The sequence below is a fragment of the Spea bombifrons genome, chromosome 6 (assembly GCF_027358695.1).
Source record: "Spea bombifrons isolate aSpeBom1 chromosome 6, aSpeBom1.2.pri, whole genome shotgun sequence".
Classification (NCBI taxonomy): domain Eukaryota; kingdom Metazoa; phylum Chordata; class Amphibia; order Anura; family Pelobatidae; genus Spea; species Spea bombifrons.
The window spans coordinates 48,870,114-48,884,653 of record NC_071092.1 but is presented as its reverse complement, the minus strand read 5'-3'; the positions used below and the strand labels follow the sequence as shown (position 1 = coordinate 48,884,653).

At 43.8% G+C, this 14,540-nt stretch overlaps 1 protein-coding gene across 1 annotated transcript in view; it reads right to left on the bottom strand.

Annotated features, from left to right (window-relative positions):
- Positions 1-722: 722 nt before the first annotated feature.
- AK5 (adenylate kinase 5) overlaps positions 723-14,540 on the bottom strand; it is a 63,368-nt gene continuing 49,550 nt past the window's right edge. The window contains exons 8-14 of the mRNA XM_053469709.1: positions 13,097-13,173; positions 6,059-6,101; positions 5,891-5,926; positions 3,605-3,768; positions 3,065-3,181; positions 2,609-2,800; positions 723-1,266 (exon numbers count right to left, since the gene is read on the bottom strand). Of these exons, the coding sequence (XP_053325684.1) occupies positions 1,198-1,266; positions 2,609-2,800; positions 3,065-3,181; positions 3,605-3,768; positions 5,891-5,926; positions 6,059-6,101; positions 13,097-13,173 (698 nt within the window). The 3' untranslated portion in view covers positions 723-1,197. The remainder of the gene's footprint in view (positions 1,267-2,608; positions 2,801-3,064; positions 3,182-3,604; positions 3,769-5,890; positions 5,927-6,058; positions 6,102-13,096; positions 13,174-14,540) is intronic.

The window sequence follows — 14,540 nt, the reverse complement described above, 5'->3', positions numbered from 1 at the left end:
AAACATGCATGGGATAGACATACGGCTCCTGAATCTAAGACGAGACCAACGACTGATTAAGGTTTGAATCTTTACAGCAGGAGAACCGGGGGCCGGATGGGGCCGATCTGCCGGCAGGGTCTGTGTCTGAATATTACCCGCAATAAACACGCGTTGGGAAGTTGGAATTCCGGTTTTATTGGCAGAAGCCGCGTCCGGAGCGCAGAGTTTGTTTCGGTTTCTTGGTTTCTTTAGAAATGTTTCACAATTTGTTGGATTTCATGCAAACTGAAGCTCAGCGACAAGAAACGATACACTGACTGACAGCGGCGTCCATCGCCGACCTTAACGTATATCCGGCTGTGTGTGTTGGGGGTTCGTGGGGTTCAAACGGTTTGTAAAAGTGGGGAAAAAAGATGGGAGATCGGCCCTCAAAACAACTGCGGTTTTTGGCTGTGGTGGTTAAGCGGACGAGTCGTTCGGCGAAGGCTTCGCTGCGGTTTGTGTGGATTTGGTTGCCGTCGTGTCACCGGGGAGAATGGAGCGTTTTGGGGGCATCGGTTGCTGGGGAAATGCCCCATGTATGTGCTGGAAACATATCGGACCGGTCCTAGTCATATAGATTATATAGATTATGGGTGTTGTGCGATGGGGTGGGGTTTAAATGTAGCTCCTATTTTGACCTATCCCCTCCTATGTGCCGCCCACAAAGGTGTTACCAACCAACCAACCAACGCGTGTAAATCCAATTATTTCATGAACGTATCCATAAAATGCTATTCCTGGGTCACTTGCTCCGTTATCTTAGTATTTATCAATAAGACCAAAAGTCACATGAAAGCCACGCCCCCAGACACGCCTCCAGCCGCTAATCACAAAACAATACGTCTTCAGCCAATCGAAATGCAGAAAGCGTTGGCCGAGCGTTCCCGGTAACCAGAAGTCCCTGGAATTTTTTTTCTGTTTGATATAATTTCTGCGTTTTACGCCTTATTTTTTGGTGTAAATTTATTAACCCTTTCCGGTTCTCCCAGGATATTCGCACCGGGTGTGTTAGGTGCCGTTGGCTTCGCAGCTCTCCAGCTACACGTGAGGAAACACATACGAGTGTGAACAGAACCGCCTCGCACGGCTTGTTTCACGAATGTGTCGCCGCGATGATGATCTGTAATATGTACACGTTCTGACGGCAAAAACGCTTCTCCCCTCCCCCTTCCTTCAGAAAATGGAGTCAAGCGATGTGCAAACGGTGAGGAAAACCTGATCTGGAGACTTTTCAGCATCGATCTGCAGGAAAGATACAAAAAGACAAAAATCTGGTGATACTTTGTGGCAAACTCTAGCAACAATGTCTCAAACATCTGATCTATATACAGTATATAATAGAGATATATATACACACGCCCAGTGATAAATATATATATATATAATACACACACACTGTACACAATATATATATATATAACACACACATACTGTATACACAGTGATATATATATATATATATATCTAATCCACACATACTGTATACAATATATATATAATCCACACACGTGTACTGTATACGCGCAGTGATAAATATATATATATCTAATCCACACACACTGTATACAATATATATATATATAATCCACACATACTGTACACAATATATATATAATCCACACACGTGTACTGTATACACGCAGTGATATATGTGTATATGTATATATATCTAATCCACACACACTGTATACACGCAGTGATATATATATATCTAATACCGCGGTTGTGCAGCCTTTTTCTTTGGCAGAATATTCTGCATATTATTAAACTTGCTTATTATTACGCCCTGTAGCCGGTAATATGGCCGCCGAATTAGCAGCCTCCGCTACACCGCAGAAATGCTTTTTTTCCCCTGCAATCACTTTGGGACCCAAGAGAGCCACCATCTATGAGATACACGGATGGCTCCTGGGGTCCACTTTGCCAATTACATATAACATACATGTTTAGCATGACGCGCCAGACGGTCACTGTGTTCGTGGTCTCCGCAGGTGAATCCGCTGCAAATCCCGATCCCCTCCTGGCTATTACTTTTCTTTACTTTTCTTGGTGTATACAGTGGCCTCGCAGGTCCCTGCTAACGTCGGCCGTTGGGCTGCGTCCGTTTATCTGGGGCTTCACAGGGAATATTTACATTTCCGTTCAGCCGGTTTCGGGGCTCGGGGGAATTTACGCCCGGAGTCCGCCTGACAACCAAATCTCGCTTCCCGCTCCCAGAACATCTGTCTGGAGACTCGCGCCAAACCCCATCCTCTGCGTTCATCAATACGGATCCCGGGCTGTGCTGCTCATCCCGTGACCCGCGGACACACACGACAGTCACATGTATTTTACACGCATCCTGACACCGGCCTGGACACGCGGCCCGCGCATTAGAATCTAGGACAGGATGGGGTCGCCCAGATTCCGTCATTATCTGCTGTTTGTCGGGGTCATCCTGCCGGGGGTCCTGCCGGGGGTCCGCGTCGCTCTGAGGTTTATGCTTTGATGAACGCGCTGAGACTGTTGTGACATTTATGGGAATTCCACCCCCCTCCGTACAGCGCTGCGGAATATGGCGGCGCTATAGATAATAAACACTTACCTTACGCAGAAGGCTCTTCTCCTCGTAATATGTGATCAGGGGCTCCGCGCTCTGGTAGTAGCCCTCCAGTCTCCTGCGCACGGTCTCCGCGCATGCTTCGCTCCGCTGCGCCGCTTTGCCTCTGGCTAGAAGACGCCGGCTCATGGTTTGGGCCGAACAGTCCAGGTAGAGAACGGCGTCCGGTTTACGGACCTGCGCGGGAAATATTTCAATTAAAAAAAACATACAACTTTTTTTATTAGAATGCCCAAATCTTATTCATTTATTAAATTGTTGCAAAGAGTTTTTTTGAGCAGATTTAGGAGAATATTGAAACCCAAGACTACAGCGCGGGGGTCAGTAAAGCAAACGGCGTTACCGGGGCGTTACCGACAGAACTCAACCGGACATTTTATTGCAATATAATGATATTTGGGTTTAATGCTCCGGCCGCCTCCTCTGGGCGCCGGTACTCGCCTTGCGCTCAAACTCCTCGGCCTGTTTTATCTCACGAGGAAAACCGTCCAGAAGAAAACCCTTCGCGTTCCCGACGCAGGCGGCCATCGCGTCCTTCAGGATCTCAAGAACTACGTCCTGCAGAGAAAACAAACAAAAAAAAAAAGGTTTTTCACCTAAAACTCACTAATGGCGTCTGGATTCAGAATCTGCCCCGGCTCAGGGTAACCATGGGCCACTCCGGAAAAAGTTACCCCCGGAGTGTATAGCGGCTGCTTATAGTTATTATGTGTTTCAATGTAATATAACTGCCCGGCCAGGAAACCCGCCAGCAGATCGGCCCCCATCCGGCCCCCGTCTAGTCGCCCGTTTCTCCTGCTGTAAAGACTCAAACCTTAATCAGCCGTTGGTCTCGTCTTAGATTCAGGAGCCGTATGTCTGTCCCACGCATGTTTAATACCCCTCACTGTATTACCATATACCACCTCTGCTGGGAGGCTGTTCCACTTATCTCAAAGAGAGGGTTTAATACACTGATTTCTCTCCAGTTGTATCGCTCACCAGCGGCACCGGTTCTCCTCGTTCCATGAAATCTTTGATGAGTTTGCTTCTTTCTGATGCCGTCAGCAGCTCGTTCTGCAGGAGGTCGCCGGCGGACAGCTGACACACGCCGTATTTCTGTGCCAGTTTTTCACACAGAGTCCTTTTCCCAGACGCCGGTCCTCCTATTCACCACCGAAACAAATGTAGCAATTAAATGATTAACGTCCCAGCTATGATTCCATACAGCGGTAACTAAACAACCTGCCGGCAGATCGGCCCCATCCGGCCCCCGTCTAGTCACCCGTTTCTCCCGCTGTAAAGACTGAAACCTTAATCAGTCGTTGGTCTCGTCTTAGATTCAGGAGCCGTATGTCTATCCCATGCGTGTTTAATCCCCTCACTGTATTACCCTCTACCACCTCTGCTGGGAGGCTGTTTCACTTACCCACCACTTTGCTTTTATTTCCAGGACATGCACAGTGCTGCCCCCGCAGGATGTATGACGCATAAACTCACAGAAGGAATCAGTTACTTGGTAATGCACCCGACGTACAGCAGGGGGCAGCGCTTTACACCCGCAGGTTGGTAACAAATATGTGTCCAGGAAAATAAGGTACTGCTATGGCAACCGTAATTATAACAGACCACCTATGATGGGAGTAAAGCCGCGTCGTGTATATTTATTATCACGTTTTTGAAATTCCGAAAAGCACCCGAATCTTTTATAGTTTCTGCCCCAGAAAGTTAATGAAAATCACTCAGAAAAGTAAAAACTAAAAAATATTCCCAGTGACGCCGCAGACTGCGGGGGGGCAAAGAATTCTCAGCAAAATGCGTTCCGCTGCAGGGGGAAAAAAAGTCCAATTAGTTTAAATTTAGTCTGCGAAAAATGTTACTTCTGGGAGGTAAATGAATTTCCTGAAATACGGCCAATTAGAGAAAATCCAATTATTAGTGAATTTGTGTAATTAGTGCAGAGGAGGGAGGTGAAAACGTAAAACGCGTCTCTCGGAGTTGATGCGCGGCTGGGCTTTAGCGCTGATTCTGGTTTCTTGTTTCTGAACCACAGCCTGTTCCAAAATCAGGATTTTTGTTATTATCTGGTATTTTGGTTCATTTTCAGCTCAAACTCCCATGACTTGGACCCGCAGAACGAGGGGGTATCGTATTGGGGGGGGGGGCATCTCATCCATCAAATTCTTCTTCTGCTTCGGAGAACTTGGCAGAAAAGTTTGGCTTTTAAACATTCCGTCCGGAGCGGCCAATCACTGTTGGGAGTTACGAGTGTGGGGGGTCTAACCTGAGCGGGGGTCAGGGCTGGGATTGGGCTCTAGCTTTGCGTTGTTGTCAGGTTTGGATACCAGATCCGACGCACGCTGGGGCCCCCTGGGGCGAGTTCTGCAGGTGGACGGCACACAGGCCCCCCCCGCGACAGAGGTGCCAAGCGGGGTCACGTAACGCACATTATGTGACCCCCCCCCAGCAGTAGAGCAGCAGCTCGCAGAGAGTGGGAGTCGCAGTGAGACGGAACTCTGGGCAAGGAAAGGAGAGAGGGGTAGAGCAGTGTGGGAAGGGAAAGGGAGAGCGCGAGTGTGTGAATGGGTAAATGTAAGCGAATGGGTAAATGTAAGCGAATGGGTAACTGTAAGTGAATGGGTACGTGTAAGTGAATGGGTCCGTGTAAGTGAATGGGTAAGTGTAAGTGAATGGGTAAATGTAAGTGAATGGGTAAATGTAATCGAATGGGTAAGTGTAAGTGAATGGGTAAGTGTAAGTGAATGGGTAAATGTAAGTGAATGGGTAAGTGTAAGTGAATGGGTAAATGTAAGTGAATGGGTACGTGTATGGTGAAGGTCAGGGGTGAGTCTGGGGTTAGTGGGCGATAGCGTGTGTACGTAGGGTTGAAAGGGTCCGACGTCACTGGGAATATTTTTAAGTTTTTACTTTTCTGAGTGATTTTCATTAACTTTCTGGAGCAGAAACTATAAAAGATTCGGGTGCTTTTAGGAAATTCAAAAACGTGATAATAAATATACACGACGCGGCTTTACCCCCATCATAGGTGGTCTGTTATAATTACGGTTGCCATAGCAGTACCTTTTTTATCACCAACCTGCGGGTGTAAAGTGCTGCCCCCTGCTGTACGTCGGGGGTATCACCAAGTTACTGATTCCTTCTGTGAGTTTATGCGTCATACTCTGCCCAGCTTTTCTCCTATTGGCTACCTAGTGGTGTAATACAGAACACTGACAGGCGGATACAGACTCTATACAGAGATACAAAACCCGCAGATCTTTCGCTCACCGACAACGAAGACGACTCTCGACTTCTTCAGATCTTCTGTAAGAACAAAAAATGAAAAGAATTACATCGAGACGGACAGACGGACAGAAACGCCTCCAAACAATATCACCTAACGAGTAACTTCACACAGAGCAGACTGCGATATGTGAATATTATCCCCGGACCAACCTCGCTGGGAATCCGCTCCGTACAGACGACCCGTTTCCTGCGCCTGAAAAGATATGAAAGGAACAGAATTATTACCACAAAGACCCCGGGTTTCATAAACAGTTCATGAATGATAACTGATATCAAAGGGTTAATGTGTCAGGTAATAAATTCATCGATTAATACATTTTATATAACTTTTTCTTCCTATTAGACCCGAGTGTCCAGTAAATCCTGGAAAGTCCTGCTGAGTTTAACATAATTTGGAGAGTAATTAGAATGCCCCAGCGCTGTATACAGTAATATAACCCCGAGCACTGTATACAGTAATATAACCCCCAGCGCTGTATACAGTAATATAACCCCCAGCGCTGTATACAGTAATATAACTCCCAGCGCTGTATACAGTAATATAACCCCCAGCGCTGTATACAGTAATATAACCCCCCAGCGCTGTATACAGTAATATAACCCCCCAGCGCTGTATACAGTAATATAACCCCCAGCGCTGTATACAGTAATATAACCCCCAGCGCTGTATACAGTAATCTAACCCCCAGCGCTGTATACAGTAATATAACCCCCAGCGCTGTATACAGTAATATAACCCCCAGCGCTGTATACAGTAATATAACCCCCCAGCGCTGTATACAGTAATATAACCCCCCAGCGCTGTATACAGTAATATAACCCCCCAGCGCTGTATACAGTAATATAACCCCCCAGCGCGTTTAATACAGTAATATAACCCCCCAGCACTGTATACAGTAATATAACCCCCAGCACTGTATACAGTAATATAACCCCCCCAGCGCTGTATACAGTAATATAACCCCCAGCGCTGTATACAGTAATATAACCCCCAGTGCTGTATACAGTAATATAACCCCCAGCGCTGTATACAGTAATAAAACCCCCCAGCGCTGTATACAGTAATATAACCCCCAGCACTGTATACAGTAATATAACCCCCAGCACTGTATACAGTAATATAACCCCCCGCGCTGTATACAGTAATATAACCCCCAGCACTGTATACAGTAATATAACCCCAGTGCTGTATACAGTAATATAACCCCCCAGCACTGTATACAGTAATATAACCCCCAGCGCTGTATACAGTAATATAACCCCCAGCGCTGTATACAGTAATATAACCCCCCAGCGCTGTATACAGTAATATAACCCCCAGCGCTGTATACAGTAATATAACCCCCAGCGCTATATACAGTAATAACCCCCAGCACTGTATACAGTAATATAACCCCCAGCGCTGTATACAGTAATATAACCCCCCAGCGCTGTATACAGTAATATAACCCCCAGCGCTGTATACAGTAATATAACCCCCAGCGCTGTATACAGTAATATAACCCCCAGCGCTGTATACAGTAATATAACCCCCAGCGCTGTATACAGTAATATAACCCCCAGCACTGTATACAGTAATATAACCCCCCAGCGCTGTATACAGTAATATAACCCCCCAGCGCTGTATACAGTAATATAACCCCCCAGCGCTGTATACAGTAATATAACCCCCAGCGCTGTATACAGTAATATAACCCCCAGCACTGTATACAGTAATAACCCCCCAGCGCTGTATACAGTAATATAACCCCCCAGCGCTGTATACAGTAATATAACCCCCAGCGCTGTATACAGTAATATAACCCCCAGCGCTGTATACAGTGATATAACCCCAGCACTGTATACAGTAATATAACCCCCAGCACTGTATACAGTAATATAACCCCCAGCACTGTATACAGTAATATAACCCCCCCAGCGCTGTATACAGTAATATAACCCCCAGCGCTGTATACAGTAATATAACCCCCAGCACTGTATACAGTAATATAACCCCCCGCGCTGTATACAGTAATATAACCCCCAGCACTGTATACAGTAATATAACCCCAGTGCTGTATACAGTAATATAACCCCCCCAGCGCTGTATACAGTAATATAACCCCCAGCACTGTATACAGTAATATAACCCCCAGCGCTGTATACAGTAATATAACCCCCCAGCGCTGTATACAGTAATATAACCCCCAGCGCTGTATACAGTAATATAACCCCAGCGCTGTATACAGTAATATAACCCCCAGCGCTGTATACAGTAATATAACCCCCCAGCACTGTATACAGTAATATAACCCCCAGCGCTGTATACAGTAATATAACCCCCAGCGCTGTATACAGTAATATATCCCCCCAGCACTGTATACAGTAATATAACCCCCCAGCGCTGTATACAGTAATATAACCCCCCAGCACTGTATACAGTAATATAACCCCAGCGCTGTATACAGTAATAATACCGCTGTCAGATCAAAGGTCAGGACATCAATTCCCTAAAATCCGACCCCCTCTGACTGATAAATACTTTAAATGCAGGAGATTAAACTCCATCGTCTATCGGGCTCCCGGCGGCCGTTTTCTATAAGGTAATAAAATACTAATAGATTTCTCGGCGTTCACTCAGAATCTCGGGAAATATTCCTCCATCTGGCAGCGAATGGCAGACGATACGAGGCCAACTCTGCGAGAAAAATACGCTTTTTACATATTCATGTGACGGGAAAACTGAAAACACTCCGTGTGCAATCTGCTGAAACCTCTCGGGGCTGCAATTCCAAAGAAAATAACAAAAAATGTTTCTGGATAAATGTAACAAAATTCTATAACACGCAACAAAATTCTATAACACGTAACAAAAATCTATAACACGTAACAAAATTCTATAACACGTAACAAAAATCTATAACACGCAACAAAAATCTATAACACGTAACAAAATTCTATAACACGTAACAAAATTCTATAACACGTAACAAAATTCTATAACACGTAACAAAATTCTGTAACATGTAACAAAATTCTATAACACGCAACAAAAATCTATAACACGTAACAAAAATCTATAACACGTAACAAAAATCTATAACACGTAACAAAATTCTATAACACGTAACAAAATTCCATAACATGTAACAAAATTCTATAACACGTAACAAAATTCTATAACACGTAATAAAATTCTATAACACGTAACAAAATTCTGTAACATGTAACAAAATTCTATAACACGCAACAAAATTCTATAACACGTAACAAAATTCTATAACACGTAACAAAAATCTATAACACGTAACAAAAATCTATAACACGTAACAAAATTCTATAACACGCAACAAAATTCTATAACACGTAACAAAAATCTATAACACGTAACAAAAATCTATAACACGTAACAAAATTCTATAACACGTAACAAAATTCCATAACATGTAACAAAATTCTATAACACGTAACAAAATTCTATAACACGTAATAAAATTCTATAACACGTAACAAAATTCTGTAACATGTAACAAAATTCTATAACACGCAACAAAATTCTATAACACGTAACAAAATTCTATAACACGTAACAAAAATCTATAACACGTAACAAAAATCTATAACACGTAACAAAATTCTATAACACGCAACAAAATTCTATAACACGTAACAAAAATCTATAACACGTAACAAAAATCTATAACACGTAACAAGTGATCTCTTCCTGCTAATAAATTCTTCTTTTACTTTCTTCTTATTCTTTGTTATCGTTATAGGAGAGACCACCTGCGATGTGCTGTCGGGGGCCGGTAGGGGTTTCTGATTCTCTCCCCTCTTTTTTGGTGTTTTTTAACTTTTTTTTAATGTTTTTTTTCATTATTTGTTGTGTTCTCGAGGTGCGCGGAGCCCCCGCTGCCGTGGACTGGAGAGCCGCACGCCGCTGATTATCGTCAGAAAGCCGTTCACAAATCTAGCAAAATCTTTCTAATCCGGCAGAATTTATTATTCCTTTTTTTTTTTTGCTGCTTTATTATTTAGAAACCCAGAACCTGCCGGCGGATCGGCCCCCGGAGAGCTGCCGGGACGGAGGAGCCCCTGACGGGTTCACCGTGACAAGCGTGATTCATAATGTTTATTATTCTAACAACGTTTCATCTCATTTTATTCAGAATATATTGATTAATTAAATAAATTCAATTCGTATATTTATTTTATTTAAAATAAATTTTTTTTAAAAAAATAAAATAAATACTTTTAATTAGGAATCTAATCACTGATCAGCGCTTTTCTTTGTATTAGGGTCGGCTCCATTTTCCCGTTCAGACTCACCATAGCGAACCCACATTATTATTATTTATTATTATTATTAATTATTATTATTGTTTATTAATTATTTTATTTATTAATTATTATTATTTATTATTATTATTGTTTATTCATTAGTATTATTTATAAATTATTATTAATTATTATTATTATTTATTCATTAGTATTATTTATAAATTATTATTATTATTATTTATTCATCTATATAGCTCCATCATATTCCGGAGCGCTGTACAATATCCTGGTTGCGATTTATGTCTGATTTTACTCCGTTTGGGTCTATCGGTTCTCGCTCTCCCCGTTTAACCCTCTCCTGGATGTTTTGGGATTTAATGCTAATTTCCTATGAATGTGACCCAAACATCTGTTCCTTTAAGACCCGCTTTACGTTTTTTCTCCCCGATATCCCAGAAATAAAAAGAATCTCCATTAATTACTCCCAAAATAGGACAGGAATGATGTGAGATTGGGACACGCAGCAGCGTTTATTGCTGTTTTTTCACCCGTTTATTCCTTTTTGATTAAATGAACCCAGAAGCTGCCCCCGGGCTCTCCTTTGGCTGTCAGTCTGAGCGTTGAAGGCGACGTTTATTTGATGGACGATCGGGGGGGGGGGGGTGTTTTTCTTGGATATTTATGTCGTTTTCTTATCACAGAATCGGGTGACGGATATCGTTTTTGCGTCTCATCCTGAGCGCCGCGTTGGTTATTTTTACCCCGGTGAGCGGAGGGATGGAATCGCAATCCGCGCGGCGGGTATCGTGTCGGAAAGCGCTTGTTCCGTGACCGTCAGACGCAGATACCGACGTCTCTGTTTAGAGATCTGCAGAAACTTCTAGCTTTTCACACAGATTGCTGACAATATAAATGGATCTGGTGTCGGGGTAATTGTTCTAAACCGTTCCCTGATGAATAAAGTGGGGAATGAAGTCCATCATCCATAGTTTGGCCCTCTTTGGGCTCCTAATCTCCATCCTCCATTTTTTTTTCTGATGCCCCTTTCTCTTCCCTTGATGCCCCTCTTTCCTCTTCTGACACCCCTTATTCCCTTGTTTCTCCCCTGATGACTCCTTTCCTCCCCTTTGGCCCCTTCCCTCCATTGATGCCGGAAACGGAGAGCATCCAGAGACGAGCAAGAGAACAGATTATAGAAACGGGGGGTGATTTATCAGTGTTTTGGGGGCAATACAGATATTTTCATTCATAGACATACACGGCGCGTGTTCATTAAGATTAAGATGGGAGTTAAGATGGGGAATGTACTACCGAGGGAAGTGGTTTTTCACAAATTTGGTTAATCTTTTCATTAAATGTCTTTCTAACCAACGCAGTCAGCCTTTCTGGGTTATACCCTCTGAACTAAAGCCTGTGTCCTTCCGATCCGGGGAAATATCTCATCGCCTCTGGGGTGAAGATGGATTTGCTTTTTTTACTCCTTTGGGGCAATATCGGATAAATGACTCATTGGGGTTTTCTGGATCTATATTTATGGGACTCGGAAATGTTGAAGATCATGGACTTTGTAACAATGTAACTATGATGTGCGCTGAGTGCGCCTCTGAGACACGCCCCCCGCAAAACCACGCCCCTCAACATTCCGCTTCTTCCTATCTGATTCTACACCCGCTACCCGCTTCTTCCTATCTGATTCTACGTCTGATACCCTCAAATATCCTCAAATATCCTTATCCTCAAATATCCACCATTACCCGGGATGTTTCTGCGCAGAGCAGGCACTCTAATCACTCACATAAGAAATGATGTCTTCAGCATATTCTAAAGCAAAATTTGTGGGGGGTTTTTTTGGAAGGAGATTTTTTCCCCCCCAAAGCTTTGGCTGATAATTCCAAGTCACGAAGCGAAACGGAGTCGTCGTCTCTCGTTCCACCAGAGCAAAGATCTTGTGTTCTCTGCGTCTGTCAAAATATTGTGGGAACGATAAATAAAACCAAGACCATCGACGGAAAAAGAAAAATATCTCATGTGACAGATGAACTACTTTCCCTCGCAAGTCTTGTTGTCATGACAACCGTGATATACCTGCTTTTCTACAGATTTTGTTAAAATAGAAGATTTGGAGAAGAAGAAAAGTGAGCGTGGAAGATTTTCAACATAGCATTTAACAAAAAATTAAATAAAAAGATTTACACATTAATTTGCTATTTTCAGAATATCATTATTTTACTTTAATGAGTCAGACCGGGCATTTTTGGATAGTCTGAGTATAATAAAAGAAATGAAAAAAAACCCCAATTATTCCCTGTTATGCTGAATGCGGGAGCGGCCATCTTGCTGCCCCGTCACAGGGTATAAATCGCCCCGTCGCCCTGAGATATCTGTGATAATAGCGTTACGGAGGGACCTGCGCAGCTGGAAACAATCTCTAGCGCTAGAGGCTCACGCGCCGTCCGCTAAAACAACGCGGGGAGAGAACAGGAAGCGGCTTCCAACTTCCTGACCGGGCTGACGGGAGGATTCTGATACCACCTGCACTGAGGGATCGTGGGAAAAAGAGGGGAATTTGCATGACATGCAGTTGCTATGGCAGATGTGGGAGCCGGAAATATCAATCTGAGTAACTTAAAAAGGGAAAATTTAAATAATAATAAAATAAATGACAGATGGACTTCAATCTGGAACCAATTACAGTTTTATCTCAATTGTGACAATTCTGCTTCAAAAATGTGTTACAGTAACTTTATTAAAGCCCCCCCTCCCCCGAAGCCTTCTAGATGGATTAGAAATGTAAAAATGAATCATTTCCAGTTTTGTCTCCTTTGTTGAATTTGTAAGAATGTTTCCCGTTCTCCAGAAGTAACAGAAATCGAATTCACAAATAAAATGAGTTCATACAAAAAACGTCCGGAGGAGTTTGGGGCTCACCTGCTCCTCAAAGCGGAACCCCGACGCCTCTGCTTCTCCGCCGTCCGCGATGAGACTGATGTCCAGGTCTCCGGGTCCTGCCGGGAATCACACAAAGTCAGTAGAAATCACCAGGAGCCCGAGACGCTCTAATTCTACCCCGAGACGCTCTACCCCAAGACACTCTAATTCTACCCCGAGACGCTCTAACTCTACCCCGAGACGCTCTAACTCTACCACGAAACGCTCTAATTCTACCCCGAAACGCTCTAATTCTACCCCGAAACGCTCTAACTCTACCCCGAAACGCTCCAACTCTACCCCGAGACGCTCTAACTCTACCCCGAGACGCTCTAACTCTACCGCGACGCTCTAATTGCTCACTGAGACGGCCTGGTTCACTTCTCTTTTTCCACCTTAAACGTTGTCATTTTTCTGTCATTTCAGTGACACATTTTATGGCTCTTTGTTGCGATTCTTTGAGTTTCTTCTAATAAAACGGATTTATTGGAGCCGACTCTTATTTTTTATTTCTCGAGGTGCACATCTTTCTGACGCGGTCCGAAGGGGTTCCCGGCGCTCGGCTGCGCGGTTAATAATTCCACCCGGAAAATCCGAGCCACGAAGAGAAATCCGAAAGCCACGGAGAGCCTCGTTGGTTATGGGGGTCTGCGGGAAGTCAGTGCCTGGGAAGTAACTTTTGTTTCTAAGGATCAGTAGGTCACAATAAATGACTACAATGACTCTTGGCAGCAGGAAAGATCACGTGACCCAGAACCCGCCGGGAGATCGGCCCCCGTCGGCCCCCATCTGGTCGCCCGTTTCTCCTGCTGTAGAGACTCAAACCTTAATCAGTCGTTGGTCTCGTCTTAGATTCAGGAGCCGTATGTCTATCCCATGCATGTTTAATCCCCTCACTGTATTACTCTCTACCACCTCTGCTGGGAGGCTGTTCCATTTATCTACCACACTCTACAACCACCCTCAATCCACTCTTTCAAAAATGTCACGGCTTCTCCCTTAAAGCTGCTGTTCCACTTAGACAAAACATTAGTTGCGCTCTCTGCAATGTTCAGCAAGTAAATCTGTCATTTTTTGTATTCCCTCTGAAGGTTTAATCAGATAAAACGCAGAAACAAAACCTTTAAAAATCTGTTTCTAGTTTCTACAGCAACGGCCAATAAACAGCTGCTTTTGTATCGCTTGACACCGGTTTGATGATACGAGCGATGATCTGTCTAAGCCTGCGTTTAGAAACTGCTTAATTCAGCACCGTAGGTGGAACAGCAGCTTTAAAGCCCCGGGCAGCCCACGCGTTGCAGCTTCTGATGATTTATGATGAATTTGTTGGCTGTTTTTCCATAAATGTAACCCGAGAAAACGCTACACAACGTCTCCGCTAAATGAAAACGGAGCTCAGATTTCTGTGATGTTCATTAAACCGAAGCTCTTCTACGAATTAAAA